This window comes from Pongo abelii, chromosome X (genome assembly GCF_028885655.2).
Source record: "Pongo abelii isolate AG06213 chromosome X, NHGRI_mPonAbe1-v2.0_pri, whole genome shotgun sequence".
NCBI classification, from domain to species: domain Eukaryota; kingdom Metazoa; phylum Chordata; class Mammalia; order Primates; family Hominidae; genus Pongo; species Pongo abelii.
This window is the reverse complement of record NC_072008.2, coordinates 30,863,694-30,876,880: the sequence shown is the minus strand read 5'-3', so window position 1 is coordinate 30,876,880 and position 13,187 is coordinate 30,863,694. Positions and strand designations below refer to the sequence as shown.

Below are 13,187 nucleotides of genomic sequence, written 5' to 3'. Positions count from 1 at the left end.
GAGCTGAAATGCTCTCTTTACTAAGTAACTGTCCCGTAGGCTTGCCTCACTCATCCTATGACTAATTCATCTGTCCTATCATAAATGTGCACATTCATTTCCCTCCCCATGTGATTTCCCCACTAGCCTACTCTTTTATGACACACTAAACTTTACCATGTGATAAGACATTATTCAGAAATTTAAACTTCCTCTTGAGAACACCATGATACTACATAAATGTGAGTGACTGAAAATAAAAATATTAGCCACAAATATGTTCCATGCCAAATTTGACTAGAAAAGGCATCTTCCAACAAGCCACAGAAGTAAAGAAAACATAGCAAATGAAATTATGTTTTTCTTAAAAATGAAATTGGCCAAGCACGGTGGCTCACGCCTGTAATCCCAGCACTTTGGGAGGCCGAGGCGGGTAGATCACCTGAGGTAGGGAGTTTGAGACCAGCCTGACCAACATGGAGAAACCCCATCTCTACTAAAAATACAAAAAATTAGCCAGATGTGGTGGCACATGCCTGTAATACCAGCTACTCAGGGAGGCTAGGCAGGGGAATCGCTTGAACCCAGGAGGCGGAGGTTGCCGTGAGCTGAGATCACATCATTGCACTCCAGCCTGGGCAACAAGAGTGAAACTCTGTCTCAAAAAGGAAAACAAAAAAAAAGAAAGAAAGAAATTGTAGTAAATGGCACATACATACATCAAATAGAGCTATAGTTTCTGATTTTGACTTTTTCCAAGATGCCTCAAGTTTTATCGGTCTATTCTAATCCAAGCGTTCCAGTCAACACACCCGAGTCCTTGCAGGTCCCTTGCTGCTAATGTTGATTCATGTAACATGTGTCTACCACATGCCAGATGCTGTGTCAGGCTTTGGGGGAAGAAAAAGGACATGGTTCTATCCCTCAAGAAGCTCAAAATTGAAAGCTCTTACCACTTAGTCTTGTGACAGACAAGACAAGAGTGGGTGGCAGCTCTCTGTTGAGAATGTGTTCCTGGTACTTGCGTAATGTGACGGGCAAGGAAACTTGCGTAATGTGACGGGCAAGGAAACAAGCAAATGTAGTGGAGAAAGAAAGAAACAACAAAAGAACCACAACTTGGCCAGGCGCGGTGGCTCACGCCTGTAATCCTAGCACTTTGGGAGGCTGAGGCAGGCGGATCATGAGGTCAGGATTTCAACACCAGCCTGGCCAACATGGTGAAACCCCATCTCTACTAAAAATACAAAAAAATTAGCCGGGCGTGGTGGCGCACACCTGTAATCCTAGCTACTCAGTAGTCTGAGGCAGGAGAATTGCTTGAACCTGGGAGGCGAAGGTTGCAGTGAGCTGAGATCGTGCCACTGCACTCCAGCCTGGGCAACACAGTGAGACTCCGTCTCAGAAAAAAAAAACAAAAAGAATCACAACTCTAGTTATCACAAGAGTGGCCTCATTCCAACTGCGAGCCAAATCAGTTTTACCAAATTTACTGTTCATTAGTCCCTGGCCCATAATGGATGCTTAATAAATGTGTTGAATACACAAATGAAGGAAAGAGGAAATCCATCTGTAAGCCTTATGAGATCTCTAAGTATGATGGGACAGCTGGGGCCAAGGGAATGCTTCCTGCCAAAACAAGCACTGAGCTACAATTCTAGTCATTCTTTATATGTACTGTCTGTTGAAACAAAATGATTATGCAACCATTATCCACAATGACACACCTGAGCCCTGCCTAGGACCCACTGAATTTGAGTCACAAGATGATCATAACCCACAGTATTCATTCAAAGGCAATATTTTTTATAGATTGCAAAACCAATTTATAAGTATGTTTTTCTTGGTGAAGATTCATTCATGATGATAATCAGAACTGACACTTGATTAATAGGTGAGAAGATGGCCTCCCCCTTCTCTCATCTCCCCTTCACAGTACTCTAGACAGCTGGGGAACCCAAGGCAGTAGTCAGGAGGACTGGTTTCAGGGTATAACAGACCTGGACTTGAATCCTAGCTCCACCAGTTACTCTGTGACCTTGGGCACAATCCTCAGCCACAGTCTAATCACCTGTGTAAAGAAGCTTACTAATATGATCTATATCACAGAGTTATGAGGATTAAATGAGATAATGCTGGAAAAGTCTTCAACATAGTACCTGACACATTTCAAGCCACAACACATTACAAGTCTTTTAAAAAATCATCGTAGTAGGGAAAAAATTAAGTTACCAAATTAAAGAAGGAAGTTGATTGTTTAAGCTGAAACTTTTGTCTTACAAAGAATGGCCCCTCCTTAAAACCTGTTACACTAATTCTCTTTCCAAGAAGTTCCTACTCTGCAATCTGAGTTACCATGTGCCAACCCCAATTCACTTTCCTATCAGATAAGTTGGAAATTTTCCGCTTGTACAAAGCATATGCATGGGGTCCCAAGATTAATTCTTTGACAATTTGATGAGGAAATGAACATGTTCTATTGTATGTCTACTACTAAAATGTAAGAAGAAATTAAGTAACCAAACGTACCCAAGAACGTTTTAAGAGGTAAGAAAGAAAACCAGAATTAAAATTCAGTTAACTTGGCCGGGCACGGTGGCTGACGCCTGTAATACCAGCACTTTGGGAGGCCGAGGTGGGTGGATCACGACGTCAGGAGTTCGAGACCAGCCTGACCAACATGGCGAAACCCCGTCTCTACTAAAAATATAAAAATTAGCCGGGCTTGGTGGCGCATGCCTGTAATCCCAGCTACTCAGGAGGCTGAAGCAGAAGAATCACTTGAGCCTGGGAGGCAGAGGCTGCAGTGAGCCGAGATCATGCCACTGCACTCCAGCCTGGGCTACAGAGCGAGATTCTGTCTCAAAAAAATAAAATAAAATAAAATAAAAAATAATTCAGTTAACTTATTAAAGAGAAATAAAAATCTACTCAATAAACATGTATAAAACATTCTCTGAACAGTCTTTAAGTGCTGTTCACCTTTGTATTTCATAAAACATCTTGGTCAACATGACAAATAGCTTAAAAGGAGGACCCTGCTCCCAAGTACAGCAGGTAGACAATTATAATACAAGGGGGAAGGTAATAAGAGCTATTAATAGAAGTATTTTTAAAAGTGCTGTAGGAAGGGGGGGGGAATTCTGAATAACGGTTTGAGGAAGACTTACACTAAAAGGTGGCAGTTGAGCCACTATTTAGAGGTAGAGAAGCAGATATGGAGGACAGAGGTAGAGGCATTTCCCTGGGATGAAAGAGCACAGATAAAGCCTTTTCTCCTTATGGGAGAAAGCTAATATTGCTAACAGAGAAAAAAGAAGAAAACTTGCAGAGGTTATTGGTCTCAGGAAAGTCAAGTTAAATATGCAAATTTATTGAATAATAGTCAGGAAATTACTTAAATATCTTTAATTTTATAAGCTTCCTTATGACAGTTCTTATCCACTGTATTCTTTCCTGAGAGGTAAGCAATTATTTTTCAGTCATAATTACAACGTGGAGTAATATGACTGGAATAACTCCTGGGAATCATCTTGTGATTGAAGCACTTATTCAGCAAATCTTTTATCTGCATTTTGCAGGGAGTGGTTTAGCAACCTCTCTCCTTATAAACAAAGGAAAAAACACCTTGCTAAACCATTCCTAAGTTTTTCACTACTTCACACAGGATCTCTAAGGTTTTTTTATTTGCCTCTAGAGCATTCTTTCATAGTTGTTTCTCAAGGAGGGGACAATTTTATTGATCAACTTTTATACATCATTCTCTAAGCAGGATGAGAATCTTCTGAATTTGCATCTTAGCTTACATGCAATGACACGAGGCCTCACAGAGCCCAGTAAACAGGAGCCAATTTTTGAAGGCTCATGTTGTTCATGTTACACACTGAACAATTAATTGTGGTAATATGAAGTTGATCAAGTCCTTCTTCATTGATGTAGAAAGATGTCTTTTGGGCAACAAAACCTGAGGGACCAAGAACAACCTGCAGTGAATAAAGAAGATTGCTGGGCTACATGGACAGCAATAATGAAGAGTCAAAAAGAAGGCATGGACAGTTCAAGCTGAGTCCTAAAGGAAGCCTACAAAATTATGAAATATTTTCCCATTTTCATATTGAGCAAAGGCTGTATAAACTTGAGAACATCTGCCATGCTTGGTTTGGCCCCCACAGTGCTTTATAAACTAATTGCCAACATTTAAGAATTGAAAGATTTAATTGAAAACTCCAGACTACCTGCTTTTAATCTGACGATCTGGCAGCACTGGGCTGGTGTTCCTGCTTGGCAGCTACTAGCTGTCCCCTTGACCTGGATATCTCTCTAGTCCGCCTTCCCCCTTCTACCTGCCTGGTCCCTGCAGGCATTTGTGTGGGCAATTCTTGAATATGGCTTTAAACATCAACCCACAGTTAGTTGGCACATGTCTTAATGGTCTTTCTTAAGTTGGGAAGATGATGATGATCGTGTATATTATGTATTAATCAAATCCAGTTAAGCAAACTTTCTTATGATTCAGGATTACTCTATAAACATTTCTATGAATATAAGACAAAGTGAAACCTGCCCTGGGTGATCAAAAGATAAACAGTGCAAGAGACAGTGGAACTGTGCTTGGCAGCTCAAACCAGGGTAAGCCATTAAATAAGATTCAAACCAAAATTAGACTGAAAGCTTCTCACTTTAGACAAAAAAAGATATGTCAGGATCAAAGCACAAATGCAGTTTTTAGTCAAGTGCCAGCTTTGACAGAACTTTGAAAAAATATATACATGTTATGTATAATGCATATGTATAAATATACACATATGTGTATATATGTATAGATATATACATACTAAAAATAATGCAGGAAAACATGATTTGCGGTAAGAGCTAAATAATCATTAAATATTTACATCAACTTGCCAAGTTAGTCAAATATCCATTGAAAGCATGGGCTTTTATCAGCAGGCATTCATTTCAATTACTTTTATTTATTTTTTATTTATTTTTATTTTTTTGAGACAGAGTCTCGCTCTGTTGCCTAGGCTGGATTGCCCAGGCTGGAGTGCAGTGGTGCGATCTCCGCACACTGCAACCTCCGCCTCCCGGGTTCAAGTGATTCTCCTGCCTCAGCCTCCTGAGTAAGTAGGATTACAGGTGCCCACCACCACGCCCAGCTAATTTTTGTTATGCCAGGTTGGCCAGGCTGGTCTCGAACTCCTGAACTCAGGTAATCCACCCGCCTCAGCCTCCCAAACTGTTGGGATTACACGTGTGAGCCACCGCGCCCGGCCTCAATTACTTTTAAATTATCTTACTGAACTCAGTGCTAGGTCACTTTAAGAGCAACTTTACTAATTGCACAAAAATTAATCAGCAGAGTGACTTAAATAGCAATCTTTTGCGGTAAAACTGTGCTGTCACACATGGTAAATAAAAAGAGAAACAGAATTTCCGTCTCGCATTATGCTGTGAAGCACAGTAAGGACAATCATTTGTTTGTAATGGGCAAAGTCTTCGGAATTAAATAAAGATTATGGCAAAAGCAGTGTAGTGTGACTGTTTCCTAATTCGTTCTGCCACCCTCCCCAGTATTCAACCCTCTGCAATTTTTGTGGGAGAGGATGACAACGCATCATCACTCCAATACTTTATTCGTTCTACTGCTGGAAAGGACGCTGTGTTAGCTACCACAGCCGTGACACAGCTTTCCCCCCATCCAAGGACGTCCTGTGTCTCGCAGGCCAAGTGTTCCTGGGGAAGACCGCGGTAGCCGTCAATGTGGCCACCTGTCCGCTACTGCAAGCTGGCCGCTCTGCGCGGATGCTCGGAGAGTCCCTGCTCCCTTTGGGGGAAGAGTCACCCCATTAGTAGGTGACCCAGCTCCGCCACCAAAACTGCGACTGTTCAACTCGGCCGTGGGGGTCAAGAGAGGCCGAGGTCCCCCAGGCCTAGGTGGGGCATCCCCAGTGTGGCAGGTCCCGTTCCGGCCTCCCTCCCTTGTCCAGCGGCCGGGGCCCCGAGCCGGAGAGATGCGGGATGGGGACACAACAGCCACCCCCTCCGTCCCCCGACTCCCGCCCCGGCTCAGCGCCTCTTCAAATATCACCCCGGGCTCACCAAAAAGCGCGTCGAACTGGTGCCCTGGTCCACCGCCCCCACCAATGGCCCCAAAACTGCCTTATTTGAGGCTGCCATGAAACCAGCTTCAGGTCGGCCGGCGATTGCGGCCGGTTTCCTGGGTGACGGCGGCGGGAGGGGGAGGGGCGGGTGACGAGTCCAAAGAGCGAGGCCGCGCGCGTCCGCTGAACGCTCGGACCGCGCTCAAGGCGGCCCCTTTACCCGCGCGCAGCCTTCTCACCCCGCCCCTCCGGCCCAGGCCCCGCCCCCCACCGCGTACCCCAAGGCTCCAGGGGCGTGTCAGGGGGGTGGGGGTGGGCGCTGTCACCTGGGCTGGCCAATCAGCAAACGCAAAAGAGCCGAACGCTCGGACAAGCAGAGGGCGATGAGACGTCACGGGGGCGGGGCCTGGGCGCGGTGGAGGCGGTGGCCCGCGCAGTAGGTCACGTGGGGGCCCGGCGAGCAGACAGCCGAGCCATCCAGCTGCATGGCTTGCGGCGGAGACGAGTACTGCCCTTTGGCAGGCAGCGCTCCTGGCCGGCGAAAAGAGCGCACTTCCACTCGTGTCCTGGGGCTCGCCTCCATAGGGGTCCCAAAGTGTGTAGAACTGCTTGTTCCCTCCAGTGGGCTGTGCAGAGTCGTGCAGCGACGTGAGTCGCTGTGTGGACCTACCCGGCCCGGCCTTCCCGCGTTTCCCACGCCCCGCCCACCTCCCTGCATCTGGCCCCTGGTAATCGTAATCATTCCTTTGGCTGGGACTGACCCCATATAGGGTCACCTCAAGGAGCAACGCGAATCCTTCACCGTTGCAAGCTTTTCAGGGACAAGAAACGCGGAAGTTCTTTCGGTTTAGCGTTTAAGGAAAGCACCCAAAATCAACCTCCCCAAGTTCCTCTCTCGACCATTCAGGCAGAAGGCGCCCGGCACCACTCAGTCCTGATGCGCCCTTGCTCCTCGTTTGGCCTCACTCTGCGGTCCCCTCCCCCACACGCCATTCCCTCTCCCTCCATTAACTGCTTTGGATGGCAGGGGACAGAAAAGGGACTCTCCCTTGACCTTGAATTTACCTTGCCCGGATCCTTCTGGGTCCTGTGTTCTAAGGGCTTTCAAACTTGGAACCAAGACCCACACTGCGAAACAGTTTACAAAACAAACCCAGGCTCGAGTGTTTGTGTGGGCGGGGAGCACATTTGTAGTTACAATTGTTACACATGTAAATACATGTTATATACATCTAATATACATTTATGTATATATAGAAAAACTTTCCAAAACAATATTTGTCCTTCCACAGTATGCAGTCTGTATTTTTATTCTATGGCATATCATTTTTTTTAATGCTGATTGAAAAATCACTAAATTGCTTTTGTAACCCACCATGCTCTCTATCAATTTTAAAAGCACTCCGCTATACTCCCTGTCATTTCTTTCCATCCCTTTCCCAAATCTCTGTGTTCTGGAACATCATTTCTTTTGTTTTCTTTTTTTTTTTTTCCTTTCTTACCTTGCTCTACACCACGTCACTTGTCCATCTCTGTTTGTATAGTTTTACCACACATGATCTGAAAGCAAATTTTCCTAAACACCGTCTAGACCTCACATTCTAATGTTCCAGATGAAGTCTGCTTATGGACATACTAGGTTTAATAACTATTGATGAACTGGCGTGCTTTAATATAAGAGTGAAAATGAGTCAGTATTTCTGAATTTCCCGGAAGAGGAAAAGAGGGAGACAGGCATATAAGCAGGAACTAGGCCAACTTGCCTCTAAAAACAGTGAAAGGCATTAATTGAGTGAATGATATAGAAAAGGATTTTCTTGGTTCTAGAAGGCAGTAAAAACAAAGCCACCAAACCTACCACATCGATCCATTAAAAAAAAAAAAAATCCCTGACCACATTTGAACTTTCACATACTTTTGACTCTCAGATTCCAACAGGACAGCAAATTATTTGTTTGGCAGCACAATGGGATCAGAATTCAGACATTTCAGAATAAGTTGGGCTAAATGTACATGAGGGATTCTTAAATTTGTCGATCCTGTGGTTCCTACAACAATGTGTGTTCCACATCCTCATTCCTTTCACCGAAACAAAACTGAAAAGGCATCACATCTCAGCACCCTGTTAGAGATGAGGTAAAGATAAGGGGAAAGGTGTTAGATGGAAGAGTTGAGCTCAGCCTATATTAAATATTTACTGTGAACTTTTTTTTTTTTTTTTTTTTTTTGAGATGGAGTCTTGCTCTTTCGCCCAGGCTGGAGTGCGGTGGTGTAATCTTGGCTCACTGCAACCTCCACCTGCCGGGTTGAAGCAATTCTCCTGCCTCAGCCTCCCAAGTAGCTGGGACTACAGGCCCACGCCACCATGCCCGGTTAATTTGTTGTATTTTTAGTAGAGATGGGGTTTCACCATGCTGGGGAGGCTGGTCTCGAACTCCTGACCTCGTGATCCACCCGCCTGGGCCTCCCAAAGTGCTGGGATTACAGGTGTGAGCCACCGCGACCGGCCTACTGTGAATTCTTATTAGTCCACTTTGTCTTATTTTTTTAGAATTACAGTCAGCCTTCCATATGTGTGGGTCTCTTATCCAAGGATTCAGCCAACCACAGATCAAAAATATTTGAAAAAATGTCAATACAACAATAACAAACAATACAAATAAAAACAATACCATATAACAACTATTTACGTAGCATTTACATTGTATTAGGTGTTATAGTTAATTTAAAGATGATTTAAATTTGCTGGAGGATGTGCATAGGTTACATGCAAATACTATGCCATTTTATATAAGGCATTTGAGCATTCTCGGATTTTTGTATCCTCGGGGTAGGGAGGGTGAGTGTGTGTGGCGAGGGCAGCGGGGGTGGGGTCGTCCTGGAATTAATCTCCAGAGGGACAAATCCCCTTTTGCTTGACTTTTCTCACTCCCTCAAGCCCCAGCTATTGTCCAAAACCTTTATATAATTGTAAAAATCAACCAATAGACACTCTGATTCCATTTTTCATACTATCATTGAGACAGTTGGAAGTATTAATAACAATGGGGCCTCTGAGGCCAAGAGCGCATAAGTGACATACGTCTTAAGCCTAGCCAGCCTCCTGTGGCAGAATCAGAACTAGAATTTTAGTCTCCTGACATCAAACCTAGTGCCCTTTTACAGGAGTCTGAGGGAAGGGAAGCTGAAGGAAGTTAGGTAGGAAACCAAACAAAAAGGAAAAAAGATAGGATGCTAGTTCACCTTCTTCTCACCACCCACCCCAGATCTGGAGGCAAAGCAATAGAGAAAACACTGGACTGGGAAGGGAAGGACATTGGTTTGATCTTGGCCCTGCCATTCAACACTTAATCATCATGGGCTTGAGTAATAACTCATTTATTTCCATGGCTTCTTGTTACTTGTTTGTTAAATAGGGAAAATGTCACTGACGTAGATGGGTCAATGTGAGACTTAAATGATGTAATGCCTGCTAAAGCACTGTACAAGCAGAACTGTTAATCATGAAAGGGAAGAGGCAGTTTCACTGTCCTGTCTCCATCAAAGAAACCCAGAGGTGAAGATCAAGGTCCTTATGCAAATTAAGTAGCTTGAGTCACCTAAAGCTCACTGTGATGATTTCTGACTGGTAAAGCAGGAAATCAATGTTAATCTCCCTCTTGGAGAGTCCCTAGGTGTTTCACTTATTCTTCCTCTGGTTTTTCCTGTTTTTTGTTGATGTACACAGAATTTATATAAGCAGAAAGCCTACGCTTCCCTCAAGAATCTCTGCACCCCCTTTTCCCCCAGAAGTGTTTCTTGGTCTTCACTTATTAGCCTGAGAAGTAGCACTTATTTGTTCAAGTTTAGTCTGTTTGGAAAGCTACCCTTTCCTTAACCCCTCCTTGCTAGTTTAATGATTACTTGGATATGGATTGATATGAATTTTGGAAGTATAGCATGGAGTTAGTGCTGGAAAGGACTATAGTAAAGAGCACAGGCACATTGTTATTTTATGGGATTGGAATGATTTAAGCAGATACACAAAGGTAAAAATGCAAAACGCCCAAGGTAGCAGAGGGAGTTAAAGACAGATTCGGGATTCAGGTTTTTTGTTTGTTTTTTTTTTTTGAGATGGAGTCTCTCTGTCTCCCAGGCTGGAGTGAAGTGGCCTGAACTTGGCTCACTGCAACCTCAGCCCACCACCAACCTTGAACCACCAGTTCAAGCGATTCTCCTGCCTCAGCCTCCCAAGTAGCTGGGATTACAGGTGTGTGCGACCATGCCCGGCTAATTTTTGTATTTTTAGTAGAGACGGAGTTTCACCACGTTGGCCAGGCTGGTCTCGAACTCCTGACCTCAGACCATCCACCCTCCTCGGCCTCCAGAAGTGCTAGGATTACAGGCGTGAGCCACCGCGCCCGGCCCACAGATTCGGAATTTAAACCCGCTTGATAAAAATAGACAAATTGGGAGCCTACCCCCACCCCCTATAAATTGAAGCATCCACTCACATGCATGTTAATAAGCTAAGTTGTAACTACCTAAAATAATGTTTCGTTTTATGCAGCATTGCAGTTGAAATCGAGTTAGGGTTTGATAGTTTTTCTCAAACTTTACCTACTTCAAGCCGGGCGTGGTGGCTCACGCCTGTAATCCCAGTACTTTGGGAGGTTGAGGTGGGCAGATCACCTGAGGTCAGGAGTTCAAGACCAGCCTGACCAACATGGAGAAACCCCATCTCTACTAAAAATACAAATTAGCCGGGTGTGGTGGTGCATGCCTGTAATCCCAGCTACCTAGGAGGCCGAGGCAGGAGAATCACTTGAACCCGGGAGGAGGAGGTTGCGGTGAGCTGAGATCGTGCCATTGCACTCCAGGCTGGACAACAATCCATCTCAAAACAACAACAACAATAACAAAAAACTTTACCTACTTCAAAACTACCTAGTGGACTGGACTTGTTAAAATCCAGGTTGCCAGGCTGCAAACACCCCAGATTTTTTAAGTTTTTATTTTTAATAGTTCTCAGGTGATGCCAATACTGCACATACAGGGACCACACTTTGAGAACCACTGGGCTACGCATATGCTGGAACCGTTAATTTTCTAGTTTGACAAAATTGTGGCAAAACCATTAGGTACAAGAACTCTGTTTTATGAGTTGTTACTGCCCTTTTCTCTTATATCCTAGGTCTCTGCTAACAATCAAACAATCCACTTAGAATATTGGTAGATAACGCTGGGTGCAGTGGCTCATGCCTGTATTCCCAGGGAATACTTTGGGAGGCGAGGGTGGGTGGATCACCAGAGGTCAGGAGTTCAAGACCAGCTTGTCCAACATGGCGAAACTCCGTCTCTACTAAAAATAGAAAAAAATTAGCCGGGTGTGGTGGTGCATGCCTGTAGTCCCAGCTAGTCGGGAGGCTGAGGCAGGAGAATCGTTTGAACCTGGGAGGCAGAGGTTCAGTGAGCTGAGATCTCGCCACTGCACTCCAGCTTGGATGTCAGAGTGAGACTCCGTCTCAAAGAAAAAGAAAAGAATATTGGTAGGTAAAGCTTAAGGCAGAGGTTCTCAAACATTAGTTTATGTCAAAATCACCTGGGGTACTTGTTAAGGATGCATATTCATTCCTTCCACACTTGCCCTACACTGACCTCCCCCTAAATGCAATGAGCTGGGCTACTTGATGCCAGGGATTTTGCCCTGATAGTCATTATATCCCTAGGATCTGGGAGTCCTATAAGTGATGGTTGAATGAATGAATATTGTAGACTGCTACATAGGCTGCTGCTAATGACTAATGCCTTCTAATAATAATGTCCTTGTGTTGTGCCCTCCCATATTGACCCTGAGCTTGGGCCACGTGACTTGCATGGGCAATACGATGTTAGCAAACATAGTGCAAGCAGAGACTTGATAAATGCTTGTGGAGAAATGGGCCTTTCCCTCTTGGAACTCAGTTGCCATGCTGTAAGAAAGATAATTTAAACTGCTAGCAGATGAGAAGCCATGGGAAGGAGAACTAAGGCCCCCCAGCTGACCATCACCAACTTCCAGATATGTGAATGAAACCATCTTACATATGTAAGCCCTGTCCGAGGTCCCGGCGGATTGCAGCTGCTGAATGAGTGACCCAGTTGAATGAATGACCTCAGCCAATAGCACCGAGAATGGAAAACGACAACAACAATGACAACAAAAAAACCACAGCTGAGCCCAACTAGTCCACAGAATCATGAGAAATAACAAATGGTTGTTGTTTTTAGCCACCCAGTTTTGGAGTCATTTTTTTAATGCAGCAATGGATACATGATGCAATTGGTACATTTTGGTGTGACCTCCATTCCTCACAATCTAATTCTTGGTCATATCTGGTTATAACCAAGGCATTGGGCCTTTTGGAAAAATAAAAATATGAATATTCAGAAGTTTTCTCGTTTTCCAAACATGTTTGAAAAACTTGCTACTGGTGCAAATTGAGAAGTTTTCTTTTCTTTTCTTTTCTTTCTTTTTTGAGACAGGCTCCTGCTCTGTCTCCCAGGCTGGAGTGCAGTGGCATGAACATACCTCACTGCAACCTTGCCTTCCTGGATTCAAGGGATTCTCCCACTTCAGCCTCCAGAGTAGCTGGAATCCAGGAGGCCAAGGTTGCGCCATCACACCTGGCTAATTTTTTTTTTTTTTTTGGTAGAGATGAGGGTCTTATTTTGTTGCGCAGGGTGGTCTTGAACTCCTGGGCTCAAGCGATCCTCTGCCTCAGCCTCCCAAAGTGCTGAGATTACAGGCATGAGCCACCTGGCCCGAGCAGTTTTCAATTTGAAAACCTGTTGTTTCTAAGGGTCTAGGGTAAGGATCATACTTGGAATGCCCTTGAGGTCATGGTTGGATCTGTTAAGGGCAAAGTGGTGCTCAAAGTGGGACCATTGGTAACTTTGGCTGTTTTATTTCCTTCTTCCACATCCCTTTGGTCTTCCAGTTTCACATTCTTCTCGTTTTCCTCATGCTTTCTCTTTTGTGTGCTTGTTTATCTTTCATTTTCCTATGTCCACCTCTAAGCCTCCAGTGGCTAATAGAAGAAAGACAAAAATGTATGTTATTTATATATTTATTTATTTTTTCAA

At 44.3% G+C, this 13,187-nt stretch overlaps 1 protein-coding gene across 8 annotated transcripts in view; it reads right to left on the bottom strand.

Annotated features, from left to right (window-relative positions):
* Nucleotides 1-6,310, bottom strand: part of GK (glycerol kinase) — a 79,207-nt gene extending 72,897 nt beyond the window's left edge. For 5 of the 8 annotated variants that reach the window (XM_054544101.2, XM_054544103.1, XM_054544102.2 and 2 more), the window contains exon 1: nt 6,082-6,310. In XM_054544101.2, coding sequence (XP_054400076.1) covers nt 6,082-6,159 — 78 coding nt within the window. In that variant the 5' untranslated portion in view covers nt 6,160-6,310. 8 annotated transcript variants of the gene reach the window in all.
* Between the last annotated feature and the right edge of the window lie 6,877 nt (nt 6,311-13,187).